The sequence below is a fragment of the Orcinus orca genome, chromosome 19 (genome assembly GCF_937001465.1).
Source record: "Orcinus orca chromosome 19, mOrcOrc1.1, whole genome shotgun sequence".
Taxonomy (NCBI): Eukaryota; Metazoa; Chordata; class Mammalia; order Artiodactyla; family Delphinidae; genus Orcinus; species Orcinus orca.
In genome coordinates, this window is record NC_064577.1 from 43,149,133 (window position 1) to 43,163,724 (window position 14,592).

Sequence of the window (14,592 nt, forward strand, 5' to 3'; positions counted from 1 at the left end):
AAAAAAAAAAAAAAAAAAGTGGAAAAAAGCCAAATGTGATTGGATAAACCAAATGGGGTATATCCATACTACGGGATACTTGAGATAAAAAGGAACGGACTACTATAATGTATGCTACAACACTGATAAACCTCAAAACATTATCTTTTTGTAAAAGATGTCAGATGCAAAAGACCGCATATGGCCTTTCCATTTCCATGAAATGTCTAGAAAAGGCAGATCTATAGAGACAGAAAGTAGTTTAGTCACCTGGGGAGGGAACAGGGATTTACTGCAAGTGGGCATGAGGGGTCCTTAGGAAATGTTCTAAGACTGAATTGTGGTGATGGTTGTATAACTCTGTAAATTTACTAAAAATCACTGAGACACCTTAAAATGGGCTCTGGATAGTATGTAAATTTTTAAAAATTAAAAGCATCTACCTCATAGGTACTACCTCACACTGGTCAGAATGGCCATCCTTAAAAAGTCTACAAATAACAAAAGCTGCAGCGAGTGAAGAGAAAAGGGAACCCTCCTACACTGTGGGTGGGAATGTAAATTGGTGCAGCCACTATGGAGAACAGTATGGAGGCTCATTAAAAAACTAAAAATAGAGTTGCTGTATGATCCAGCAATCCCACTCCTGGGCATATATCCAGAGAAAACTATAATTCGCAAAGATACACGGACCCCAATGTTCACAGCAGCACTGTTTACAATAGCCAGGACGTGGAAGCAGCTTAAATGTCCATTGACAGATGAATGGATAAAGAAGATGTGGTATATATACACAATGGAATACTACTCAGCCATAAAAAGGAATGAAATAATGCCATTTGCAGCAACGTGGATGGGCCTAGAAATCATCATACTAAGTGAAGTAAGTCAGAAAGAGAAAGACAAATACCATATGATATCACTTACATGTGGAATCTAAAATATGACACAAATGAACTTATTTACGAAACAGAAACAGATTCATAGACATAGAAAACAGACTTATGGTAAAAAAGAACGAAGTTGGGTCATTACGTAGAGACGTGGATGGACCTAGAGACTGTCATACACAGTGAAGTAAGTCAGAAAGAGAAAAACAAATATCGTATATTAACGCATATATGTGGAATCCAGAAAAACGGTACAGATGAACCGGTTTGCAAGGCAGAAATAGAGACACAAATGGAGAGAACAAACGTATGGACACCAAGCGGGGAAAGCTGGGCAGGGGTGGTGGTGGTGGGATGAATTGGGAGATTGAGATTGACATGTATATGTATAAAATAGATAACCAATAAGAACCTTCTGTGTAAAAAAATAAATTAAACTAAAAACAGACTTATGGTTACCAAAGGGGAAAGGAGGTAGGAGAGGGATAAATTAGGAGTATGGTATTAGCGGATACAAACCACTATATATAAAATAGATAAACAACAAGGTCCTACCGTATAACACAGGGAAGTATATTCAATATCCTGTAATAAACCATAATGAAAAAGACTATGAAAAAGAATATGTATATATATGTATAACTGAATCACTTTGATGTACACCAGAAACTAACACAACATTGTAAATCAACAACACTTCAATGAAAAAAAAAAGTACCTCAGGATTATTATGGGGATTAAATAACATAAAGTTCTTAGAACAGAGACTGGAATGCTGTCAGTACTATAGAAATGATTATTGGGCTGGACGTCTAGGTCCAGTTCCCTGCTGTGCCTTCTTCTGGGGAAAGTGGGCTGGTCCCCTGTTCCCAAATCCTTGAACACAGGCCTTTGGGTGAGACTCAGATGGGCCACAGAAAGGGAAGCCTAGCTTCCAGGTCTTGAGGGGCCTTTCCTATCCCTTATCCCGGAGGAGTCAGGTGGGACCCGGCATCCAGCCTTGTCCCTATTTTTCTCCTCTGGGGAGGAGGAGAGGTTTCTGCGAAGGGTGCTGCCTCCTCATCCCACAGGCTGAGGATGGGGTCGAGTGTCCTCGAGTGTCCTCTACTGTAGGCAACAGGAATTGCAACGGCTGGGTCAGCCCGCTCACATCGTCTCCACCCTCTTGATAACGTTGTGAGGAAGCCACTGTCTTGCCTTTTCACTGATATGCTGAAACTCAGAGTGTCCAAGTGATCTGCCCAGGGTCTCACAGCAGACACCCCTGGTCCAAGCCCTCTGACAGTGGAGGTTCAATGACTCTAGGCCCTTTCAGCTGGAGAGTTACTCACACTAACCCCTACTGTTTGTATAGTGCTTCTGTGCCCACAAAGAGTTTTCACACCTGGGCTGTATTCTGGGATGCCTGATTCAAGGAAGGGGAAAAAAGGGAAAATGGAGGTGGAGAGAATTCCTCCTCCAGGGAAGGACTCTCAGTAGTAATAGACCCAATAAAGCCCCTAAACGCAGATTTGTGGGACTGGTGGCTTTTGGGGTGGGAGAAAGAGGAGCCCCTTTCTGCACTGATATATATGATTCATTCATTTATTCATGCCAAAAAATTTTTTGCGTGTGCTCTCCTTGTGTCAACACTGTGCTAGGTACGAGGATACAAAGATGAGGGAGACTCTAGAGGATGAAAAGAGTTTTCCAGTCTAGCTTCCCGCATGTGGGGCCCAAGCCCACTCCCCAGGTATCTTAGTTGCAAAGAGTCTGGAGTAGGGTCGGACTGAAAAACATGCCCCCTGCCCCATAAGCAAAAGAAATCTGGTACTAGGGTAAAAGTTCTCAGCACTGTCCACCAGGAGAGACAGCTGTGAAGATCATCATCCTTCCAGAACTTTCCTCCCGTCTGTGTGTGTGTGAGTGGCGGGGGAGCAGGGCTCTTGGCACTCAGGAACCCTGGAGTCTAGACCTGGCAAGACCCCAGGATCCCCCTTCATGACAACTTCCCTGAAGACTTCTTCTGCAGAAGATGCTAGGGGGTGAGTGTTTTGAGCAACAGAACACAACACCCCCTTGTTCCTCAAACCCTAGCCCCACCTTGGGATCTTTACCTCTGGCCTCTGCAAAAGGGATGTAGGGACGACAGAGCTTCCTGATCCCTTTCCTCCCAAATGTTATGTGATGACGTGTAGGGAAACAATACTTCTGTTGTCATCACCAGGAGGACCAGGATGCAAGCTGCATTATTTGTCCCCTTACAGAAACCCTCTCTTATCCCTGCCTCAGAGTAAGATATTTCTCTCTGTGACCACCCCCCCACATACGAACACATCCTTACTCCATGTCATCGTATCAATCTCTCTGTATATTTCTGGGGATGGGAAGTCGCTATATTCCAATAACCTGATTTTTATTAAGAGAGAAATATTTCAGGGATTCATTCATTCACTTACAAATATATATTGAGCACTTATTAAGTCTGGGCACTGTGGTAGGCACTGAGGATGCAGAAGTGATTAAAACAAAGTTCTCATCAGCTCATTTCCAGACTAACGGGAGAGACAGACAACAACAACAACAACAAAGAAGAACAGACAACAAAGAATATTCACAGATTTTCATATAATAGAAGAATCTACAGAAACTAAATAAGGGTAAGAGGATGGAACGTGCTGCGGGGACGTGGTCCTCCATTATCAGGATTTTTATTGGAATTCACTTTTTCTTTGCTTTACTCTGCCTGGGGGAGATAAGAGTGAGGGTGTGTGTGTCCCCTCCTTTGGTCTCCTCAACCCATTTTGGCAGTTCACGCCTCACAGGGCAGGGATTTGAGGGGGGCTGCAGAGCCAGTTCCTCAGAATTTGTTCAAGGGGCCATTTAGAAGCTAAGTCAGAAATGGAAACAGGTACTGAGAAAGTCTATTTATCGTCTTTCGTGGGTGTAATAATACTCCTCCTCTCCGAATTTATTTCTTACTTTTATCATCTTGCACACAATCACTGAATTCCTAACCATTCATTCAACATTTTTTGAGCCCACTGTGTGCCAGGCACTGTTCTAGGCGACCGAAACAGAGAGGTTGGGAACATTCTCTGCTTGCAGGAGTCCCTGCTGTGCAAAGTTTCTAAACAACCTCTTTTCATCTTTTCTTTCATCTTCGCCTTTGAGATTCACCTATGTTGATTCACGTTGTCCCAAGAGGGTAGATATGAACATTCCCATTTTCCGGATGCGAAAACCATGACTGCTAAGGAAAAAATGAAGTGCTTTGCGGCGACTGAACACCAGGACGCCACCGCGCCACGTTTAGTGGCGCGTTTCGCCAGTCGCGATCCCACCCGCGCACGCACCCTCCTTTCCTCCCTCCCAGCCGCCGCCGCGCCGGGTCCACGTGTGTGTGTCTGTGTGCGGAATGGGGACGGGGGCGGTGCCGCTGGAGGGGTGGGGTCCGGGCTAACGTCACTGGCAGTGCCGCCCAATCAGCGGCGGGCTCGCGGCCCCGGCGCTGGTATTGGGGCAGCGAGGGGGCAGTTCTCTATAACGCGGTCTCCGGGAGCCAGCGGGGAAGAAAGAAGCCGAGCGGGCGGAAGGCGCCCTCCCTGCCGCCTGGGCCCGGGCACCGGGTGCCGGGCCCGGGGTCCTTCCCGCCTCCCGCGGCCGCCGGCCGCTTTGTTTCCCCAGCCTCTGCGCTCTGGGCAACTCAAGAGGGGCTCGCGCCTGGGCTGCACAGGGATCGCGGCGGCAGGAAGGGCGGCAGACCGCGCCGGGACTCGCAGGGACCCAGGAGTCCGGCCGCCAGGAGGGCCGCGTGACGAGATCGAAGAGGGAGCCGGAGCCCCGCGGCCCAGGGGTGCGGGCCGGGGGCGCCCGTGAGCAGAGACCTCCCCGTCGAGGGGGGGCGATGTTCCCCTCGCCCGTGGGCTCTTCGGGCAGCCAGGGCATCCCGCCGCTGGGACCAGGGCCCCCGCAGTGGGCACCCCCCCGGGTGGTTCCATGGAGACTCTGTGCCCCGCTCCCCGCCTCGCAGTGCCGGCGTCCCCGCGAGGGTCGCCCTGCTCCCCCACACCCCGGAAGACGCGTCGGGGGACCCAGGAGTTCTCTCCGCTGTGCCTGCGTGCCCTTGCCTTCTGCGCCCTTGCCAAACCCCGGGCGTCCTCTCTGGACCTGGGGCCTGGGGAGCTGGCGCCGCGGGCTCCGGTGCTGCTGGACCCTCATGCCCGCCTGTGCACCGGCGGCTGGGCCCCGGATGGCCTGAAGCACCTCGCGGGACAGGCCTGGCGTTACAGCGATCCCAACTCCCCGGCCAGCCAGGATGCCGACGCCGCTGTGTGCCGGGGCCGCGGCGAGGAGGAAGAGGGCGGAGGCAGTTTCCCGCACTTCGGCGCTCGCTCCGGCGTACCTCCCGGCCGCTGCCCGGCGCCCCGGCGCCCTCGGGAATCTCCGACCAGCTCCGTCTCGGCTCCGCCTAGGCCAGCCCCCGGTCTCGACTCCCAGCCTGGCCCCAACGCCAGCCCGCATCAGGAACCGGGTTCCCGGCCTCCGCCGCCACCTGCGGGCCTCTCCTCTGAGCCCGCGGGGCCCGGGACAGCGCCGGAGCCGCCCCCGCCGAGCCAGACTGCCGCAGTCGATGGAAACGCCCCGAAGGCCGCCCCCGAGGCAACGGCCGCCAGCCCCTCGACGGCCAGCGAAGCTCCGGCGGCGCCCGGCGATCTCCGCCAGGAACATTTCGATCGTCTGATCCGCCGCTCGAAACTTTGGTGTTACGCGAAGGGCTTCGCCCTCGACACTCCGAGTTTGCGCCGGGGGCCCGAGCGGCCCCCAGCCAAAGGGCCCTCCCGGGGAGCCGCCAAGAAACGCCGGCGGCCGACGCCCCCCCAACGCAGCGCACAGCCCCGCCGTCCTGCACCGACGCTCCCCACCACGAGCACCTTCAGCCTCCTCGACTGCTTCCCCTGCCCCCCGGCCCTGGTGGTGGGGGAGGACGGAGACTTAGGGCCGGCATCCTCGCTTCGTCTCCAGGGAGACTCTAAGCCCCCGCCTGCCCACCCGCTGTGGAGGTGGCAGATTGGGGGTCCCGCTGTCCCTGAGCCCCCCGGCCTCAAATTCTGGGGGATCAACCTGGAGCAGCTCTGAGCGTGAGACCTCTTCTGCCAAAGGGGAAAAGTGGGGGCCACAGCCAAACTGCGGGCTTGAGGACAGAGCCTCATTTCTCACCTTTGCCTGTCCTCTTCAGGTTTTATGGGCTGTGGTCAGAGGGACCTCAAATGACAGTGATCTTCAAGCACCTAACTGGTTGGGGTGACACCCCCTCCCCCTCATCCTTTGGAGACGAACCAAGGGCTGGAGTCAGGAGAAGGCTTAATCGAAAAAGGCTTGAAGACATAGATTCCAATCCCTCGCCTCTTCCATCTCGGATCTCTGGGGGCAGGGCCTTCACCCCAGGGGGAGCCGAGGAGGCTACAGCTCAAAGACAAGGAAAAAAAAAGAGGGAGAGAGACCTTGGTGATGGACAAACCGGTTGTTTCTGTGGGCGAGCCTGGGGATTGGGGTGGGGGGGGCCCTGGTGGGGGTGGGGAGATGATTGGCAGCTCCCGGGGGCATCCCCCACCCGCACCATCCAGGCCTTTTAACCCTTCACTCCCCTCGGGCCTTCCCTAGTCTCCGGGCACCACTGCATCCTTCATGGGGGAGGGAGCAGCTTAGGCAAGGGGGAGATCACCCCCTTCTGGTCCTTTTCCTAGGGACCCCCAAGTCAATGACCCCTAGTTACCGAGATATTCATTCTCAGCCACCAACCTTTCCCCTTTGTCCAGTTTTGGGGTTTGCCTCTCCAGTATTCCCCGTTTGCTTTCAGGTTATAAGGTCTTTTCTTTCATCCGCCCCATAAGTCAGCCCCCTCCGCCAGTTTACTCCTTATATTTGGAGGCGCAGGGCTGAGGGACCTCCTCCCCTTCAAAAGTGCAGACTTTGTCTGGGGAAGGGGCCAGACACCATCCCAGGGAAAGTAATGGAAGGTGGAAGAAATCAATAAAATCAGACCAAACAAGTTGCCTTTCCAGGTCCTCGCCACCGGTTTAAGGATGGAGGGTGTGGAGGTAGAGGGCAGGCCAGGGTCCATTCTTTGAACACCCAAACTGAGACCCCTTCAAGGTTAGAAAGAAGACAAGCTGCTCTTTGTGGAGGGGGTAAATGAAAGGGCTCTTGGCCTAACCGCAAGGTCCAGTGGGTTTTGAAGGGAACTGGGCTGAGGAACCTTTAGCATCCTCCCCCCACCCAACTTCAGGCATTTCGGGAGTTGTCAGGGACCTGATGGATCCGAAAGGGGCAGGGCCAGGGGATTAGTTTTGAGGTCAGAAGTTCTGTTTTCCTGGGGGAGGGGAGTGAGTCAGAGGGGAGTGGAATTGCTTTCTCCTCCACCCAGGTGAGGTCTGGGGAGTTTAGCTCTTAGGGAAATTCCAAGTTTAGGTGTGAGGGGAACCTGGGGGTTGCCGATCTTCCCAACAACTGAGGGACCCAGTGACCCTTCTGCCCACACTAGTGAATATCACCCCCTTTTCCCCCAAGATGGGACAAGGGAGGAACAATTCCCACATATGATACTGGGGAAGGACTTGTCTCCTTTTCTGTGAAAATGCTTTGTAAAAAGTTGTTAATGTTTGCATAGAGCAGATTCTCGCGAAAAACTGTTTTGGACCACAAAAGTTTTGTTTGTTTTAAAAGCTGTCTCTTTTAATTTTTCTTTTGCTGGGGGTGGGGGTGGGGTGGGTGGGTGTGGGTCGGGCACTGCTCTCTTTCTCCTCAACATCTGGCCTTTATGAACCCTGCTGACCTCCCCTCCCCCTCCAGCTGTGTTGTGGGGAGGAGGGAGGAGGGTGGGGGAGTGCCTTCCATTCCTGGGCTTCAGGGGTATCCATCTTATCTTGCCCCCCAAGAATGGGGAAGGCCAAGGAAGAACGCAAATGTGAGGGGCGGGGAGAGAGGCGCTGTGAAGAGGGGGCGAGGTTTGCAAGGAGAAATTCAGAAAGGCAGACTCCTGCTTTCAAAGAGCTCCTTGCTTTTAGTCAGGTCAGTTTGGGCCCATTCGACCAGCCTGGGCGGGGTGGTGTGAGCTCTGGGCGAAGGAGAGGAGTGGTGGGTCATGAAATACCCTTTTGGGACTCTTCCTTCTTCTCTGAGGAGTGGGAGGGGATGCCTTTCCTTTGGCTTTCCTCCTCTTTCAAGTCAAAGTATTAATCCTCAACCTGGAAGGGGGCTGGGCAGTGAGTTAAAAAACACCTTTTGGCCAGACCTGGAACTCCTCTCCTTGCTGAATGGTTTAATTTGGAGAATCTTAGGGCTGGAAGCATCCCTAGAATCTTTCTAGTCATTTTACGGAATACGGTACTATATTGGTCTCCTAGGGCTGCCACGACAAATTGCCAAAACCTTGGTGGCTTGAAACAATAGAAGTTTATTCTCCCACAATTCTAAAGGCTAGAAGTCCGAAATCAAGGTTACTGCAGGGCTGTGCTCCCCCCAGAGGCTCTAGGGGAGAATCCCTCCTTGCCTCCTCCAGCTTCTGGTGGCTCCAGGTGTTTCTTGGGTTGTGGCTGCCTTACTGCTTCCAGCTTCACGTGGCCTTCCCCTCTTCTGTCTCTTATAAGGACATTTGTCATCGGATTTAAGGCCCACCTGGATAATCCAGGATGATCTCATCATGACAACCTTAATTAAATTACATCTGCAAAGACCCTTTCTCCAAATAAGGTCACATTCACAGTTCTGGGGGCACTGGAGTTAGGGTGGGGACTTATCTTTTTGGGTACCACCATTTAGCTCACTACAGAAACTAAGTCCCAGGATGGAAAAACTTGCTCAGTCTTCCTGGAGGAAGGAAGCATGTACTGTGGTGTGCTGGGTCGGTGTGGGGTACAGACCTTCTTGGGTTGGGACCGCAAGCCTCCCTGAGTTGGAGCAGCCTGGGGAAAGGCAGAGTTGGACCCCTTGCTTTCCTCAGGCTGACACAAGGATCCTGGGACTCTCCCTCCTCCTAACACTCACTGAGGCGGGGTGGGGAGGATCTCCCCAGGAGGGTCCGGAGGAAGCTCTCCCTCCCTCCCTGGTTTCCTCCACTCTCTCTCTGTGTTTCTCTCCGAGTCCCCTGCCCCTGCTCCCAGATTATCGGCGCATCCTCTTTCCATCCCTCCCCTCCCCCAGCCTTCATGTCCTCCGAGGCTCTACCACTGGCCACTGTGTTTTTGCCTAGATGTGGAGGTCAAAGGGCCTTAGCTTCTGTCTGGGTCTCTAAGTTCCCTTCCTGAGTTATCTCAGTTCCTTTAGTCTCAGAGGGTCTCTATCTCTCAACAGCTCTGGGACCAGGTGTCTGCCCCTCCTCATCAGGGCCACCTGCGCGACCCTGAGAGGGAGAGCCTTCCTTAAATTTTGTTCCCAAGGCACCTTTCCTGCCTCCCCCTAATCCACCTCTGCTCACCATCACCTCCCTCCTCCTGGGATCCTCAGCTGCCCCACACCCTCTGCCTCTTGCCTTTTAAATCTTTGTGGCTTGACTTCTGCTCTTTCCAGGGTCACCCAGGACAACGCTCAACCACAAATCCAGTGGTTGCCTCCCGGCCTCCCTGACCCCTGAATCACTCCATGACCTGTGACGCTGCTGGACGTGCACCAGGGTCTCCTGGTTTTCTCTCTCCAAAGTTCCCTCTGTCTTCTGTCCCTCCTCAGCTTCCTCTGTCCCTAGGAAGCTTTAAAAAGAGGCAGACTGATGATGTCCAGCTGACATCTACCCTCTGCCCCCATGTCTCCCCACGTGATTTCTTTTGTCTTCTTCCAAGTCTTCAGCTGGCACAGGCAGAGGTAAGTGACTCCCAAATCACAGGCATAGGTACCTGCCTCCTCTCCCTCCAGCCCAGCCCCTCTCCTGAGCTTTGGTACCAGGTCTCCTGTGGACGCTGGCAACTCACACTCTCCCTGTTGAAGACCCAGCTCATTGTCTCCACCCCCTGCTCACATCAGTCCCTTCCTGGTCAAGTCCACGTTCTGGTTATAGCTCTGCCTTTTTCCTTATCATATCCCCAAGACTCGGCACCTTGAATTCTCCCTTGGGTTCTCCCATTTGACCCACTACTACCAATTTCTGAACCTCCCCCTGCTTCTAGCCTCGCCAGTATCTCTTACTGTCTCCGTCATGGTGCAACTCCCACAGGTGTGGTCTGGACTCTTGCAGTAGCCACCTAACTAGTTTCTGGATCTCAGATTTTTCTCTGACTTCCTCAGATTAGGTTACCTTCTTACTCAGTGGGTCCCCTGATTCTATTAAATGCAGCCTCCTTGGCCTGTCCTTTGGGGCCCTCTATGACTTGGACCTAACTCTCCTGTCCAGGCTTTCCCTATTACTTCACTTTGTACACTGTATGGTCCATCACACCGGAACGCCCTTCCTGCCCCAGCCACCCACTCTTTCTCTACCTTCATTCCCCATGTGAGATGCAGTCTCCTCCACGAAGTCTTCTTTGATTCCCCCCAGTTGTATGTGATCTGTGCTACCGCTAGACCCTCTTCACTCTTATGTCTGGGGGAGGGGTAGTAAAGTGTGGTGGAAGAATATGGGCTTTGGGACACCTCCAGTCCTCCTCTCCATGAAGAACCTGGGAAGCTAGTCTGGCTATCCTAAGGGAATCACCTTTCTGACCTAAGCTTTCATTTCATTGCTTTGGCCTTAACTGAGAGTCATTGACATGAAACGGCCACTTGGAAATCATTCCTGCAATTGTAAAAACTTCCTGCAATTATACTCCAATAAAGATGTTAAAAAAAACAAAACAACTTCCCAAGAAGACACTGTTTAGTGTGTCAAGTCCCCCTATATATTTTCTTTAAGATAAAAAAGTAGGGTATTGATGATACGGTTATAATTGTTTGTGATTTTTTTCTTGCACCCCTCTGCAGTCATCTTGTATCTCTTGCTTAATTTTATTTAGGTCCTGGATCCATGTCCTGTACACAGCAGGCACCTAACAAATACTTGTCCAATGCAGACTGCCTATTTTAAAAGGTTTATTTAAAGGACTGCACCCAGCTTGGAGAGTGGAACTTGGCCAGCATGCAGTTACAGAGTTGTCCGCTAGATGCAGCTGTCTGCTAGCACCAGAAGGAGGATGGACGCTGGACGAGGGTGGGTGGGAAAGGCATAATTCTTACAGGCCATTGAGCACCTTCCAGTGCTGGGGCTTGGGAAGAGGGATGTGTAAGACGTGGTCCCTGCACACAAGGAACTTAGCCGGGGGCTTTGCATGCATTATTTTGCTTTTATAACAAAAGAAAAGTATTATTAGCTCTGTTTAATAGATAAGGAAATGGAGGCTCAGAGAGGTTAATCAACTTACCTGAGGTGGCACAGCCAGTGGCAGAGCAAAGTTTAACTCTGGGCTGTCTGCCTGGGTTTTCCCCTAATAGAGGTTATCATAGCAAACACTTACATGGCTTGGGGCCAGGCACTGTTCTCAGGGCTTTATGTTTAGTCACTCATCTAATCCTTAGAAGGTGATGAGGTAGGTACTATTATAATCTCCATTTTGCAGATGAGGAAACTGAGGTACAGAGAGGTTAAGTCCACACAGTTACAGAATTGTGCCCTTAGAGTTAGTGCTCTTAATGGCCACACTGCTGCCATGTTTCACCACCCCAGTAGCAACAAGTTACAGACTGGGGGTAGCCCCCACCAATATCTGGAGACCACAGAGCTCTGTGCCAGAAACACAAAGACACAGAGCCTGCCCCTGAAGAGCCTTTAGTTGCATGGGCAGTCCCCTCCTTAGGATGTGGGCTTTCCACAGAAGTGCTGGGCAACTCCACCTGAGTGGTTTACCCTCTCTGGGCTTCAGTTATCATCACCTAAAATCAGGGGACTCGGTAGCAGGAAGTAGCTCTGAGACACAAGAGGTCTGTTCTCCATGATTTGTTGCACAATTATAGCACTTAAAAAAAAATAAAGGGAAAATTATCTGCTTTAAAGCGCACAAAAAATCCAGCTTGATTAACATTTACTCATGGACGTAGCTGTGTGAGCACCACCCAGGTCTAGGTGAGCAATGTTTGCAGCCCTCTGGGAAGCTTCGCCAGGCCCACTCCCAGGCAATCCCCCGCCACCCCCTGAGATACCCGCCACGCTGCCTCTGTCACCACAGGTTTATTTTGCCCGTCTTTCACCTTCATAGACATGGAAGGTACTTTCTGGTTCTGGCTTCTTTTGTTCAACCTTATGCGTGTTGGCTTCATCATGCTGTTGTGTGTTATTCTTTTCATTGCCATGTAGTAGTGTTTCACTGTATGAATATTCTACAGTTAATGTATTCTGTTGATGGATGTTTGGGTCATTTCCAGTTTTTAGCTTTAAGTATCAAGCTGTGAGGCACCGTTTTAAAGGAGTTGGGAGGGGCAGTGAAGAGAGCTAACATTTACTCAGGCATTAACTGTTCTGGACAATGGGCTAAGGGCTAGAGATAAGAAATGACAAAACCCACATATTTCTCTCCCCAGAGCTCACAGCTTAGTACGGGAAAGAGACAAATGAGCAAGCAGTCACAGGACAGCATGACCAGCGTGGAGACGGAGATCCTTGCAACTGAGGGGACAGTGGAGCAAGTCAGGGAGGACTTCCCAGAGGAGGAGATACGTGAGCGGAGGCTTGAAGGGTAGGGAGGAATCTGTGGCTTGAGTGAGTGGGCCTCCTGAACAGATCATATTGCATGGAGCACAGGGCGCACGTGACAGGAGATGAGGACAATGGTGAGCAGATCAGGCAGGGTCCTGGCCCTCTCTCAGTGTGTGTGGGACTGGTCATCATCAATAATAATAATCTCACGCAGCTGAGACAAGTGTTGTGAAGGAGACGAGTGTAAGGGGCCGGGGGCTGGGCCAGAAGGGTTCACCCTGGTCAGGGAGAGCAGAAGAGGCTTCTCTGGGGAAATGATCCTTGAGATGAGCTTGGAATGATGGCTATGAGTTAACAACAAGGAGAGGGGAGGAAGAGTGTTCCCGGCAGATGGAACAGTGTGGATAATGGTCCCGGGGCTGGAGAGAAGGAGGCACGTCAAAGAACCGAGTGTGGCCGGAGCCCAGTCAGAGGAGAGATTGCACAGAGGCAGGGTGGGGCCAGGTCCTGTATGGTCTCGTAGGCCAAGGTAAGGATCAGGCCTGACAACACTGGAAGACAGAGATGGGTTTTAAGTAAGGCTGTGACAATAAGATTTGTGGCATTTGGAAAGGATCTCTGTGGCATCCGTGTGGACAATGGGGACAAAGGCAGATGTAGGGAGATTGGCGAGGAGTCAGAGTCCAGGCAAGAGGTGATGGTGGCCTGGCTGGGAGAATGGATGCGGTGGGGTGGGGGGATGTAGATGGAGTGAAGTGGACGCAGGTACAATTGACCGGATGTAGCGAGGGTTAGTTCCGGGGGATAAGGGAGAGGGAGGTGACAAGAGCAAGTCTTGGGACTCTGGCTTTAGACCTGGATAGGCAATGAGACAGGAAACACTGTGCTGGGTGGGAGCAGGGGGAACATCCTGAGCTCAGATTGGGCATGTAGAGTCCAAGTGCCCTTGAGGTGTCCAAGGGGATATGTCTGATGATCAGAGAAGCGGGGAGGGCCGGAGATGTACTCGTGTGAGCCACCTGGGCATCCTTGGGGATGGAGGTTGGGAGGCTGGATGTGGGGCTCAGGGAAAGACTTAAAAGTGGGAAGAGAAGAGGGCTCAGGATTGGACCTTGAAGCCCCATGTGTCACTGGAGGATGGTGTGAAGTATTGTGGGGTGGGCGGAGGCAGGGAGATGAGTTTGGAGGCTGTGAGCAAAAATGAGGGAATCTGCAGGGAGAAGGAAAGGAGGGGCCTTTATAAAGCAGAATTGCCAGGCCTTGGTGAGGGATGGAGTGTGAGGTGAGGGCAGGGAGGAGTCTAGGTTGAATCCAGCTTTTGGCCCTGGTATCCTGGTGGGTCTGCTGTTCAAGAGGGAGATTTGGGCTGGGGATAGAAATGTTTGGAGTCATCAGCATATGACTGGACAAGAATGATCAGGGAATGTGTGTCCAGTGGGAAGAGATCCAAGAATAGAACCCTGAGGGACATTAAGTAAGATGAGAGGAAGGGCCAGGAGGTAGGAGAGATGTCATCGAAACCCTGGCGACCCCTGCAAGTCGTCCATCAATGTCTGCGCTCCAGTGGCTGCCCAGGTGGACTCGCTTCCCAGCTAGCTCCCCGCTGCCAGGTGTGGGCGTGTGATTTCATCCCCACCAGTGAGAGGCCAAGGGGAAGTGGTGTGAGCCCTTCTCCGCCTGGGCTCTAAGACCCCAGGTAAATCCTCTGTACACTCCCTTTCCCCCTTCCCGAGGCTGGAGCCCCACAGGGCAGTCCCCTATCTTTGGTCTTGAGTCACCGATAAGCCCTAGGGGGCAGTGCAGCAACACCACGGAGGGAACCTGGGTCTCTGAATGACTGCAGGGGAGTTCCTCATGGACCTGGAATGTAAGAAACTTTACATTCTTTGAGCAGCTGTCTTCTTTGGATCTCTCTGTTACCGGAGTTTAGCCTAACTAATACAACTTAACTAAGCTAATACAATTTAGCCTAACCCAACTAATGTAACTAATTAGGCTAATAAAAGTTATTAACCTAACTAGTACAACATAAAATTAAAACACAATGAAATAAAAAGTTGGCCTAATGAATACAATATCACTTATCCTAAC

At 51.8% G+C, this 14,592-nt stretch overlaps 1 protein-coding gene across 1 annotated transcript; it reads left to right on the forward strand.

The window, feature by feature from the left end:
• The first annotated feature begins 4,366 nt into the window (after positions 1-4,366).
• On the forward strand, positions 4,367-7,573 carry EPOP (elongin BC and polycomb repressive complex 2 associated protein). The gene has a single exon (XM_004282865.3). It carries the CDS (start codon positions 4,848-4,850, stop codon positions 5,985-5,987), a length of 1,140 nt encoding a protein of 379 aa, XP_004282913.1. The 5' UTR covers positions 4,367-4,847; the 3' UTR covers positions 5,988-7,573.
• Positions 7,574-14,592: the final 7,019 nt, after the last annotated feature.

Coding starts and splice junctions, on each gene's coding strand:
- EPOP (XM_004282865.3), top strand. CDS start 4,848: ATGGAGACTCTGTGCCCCGCTCCCCGCCTCGCAGTGCCGGCGTCCCCG.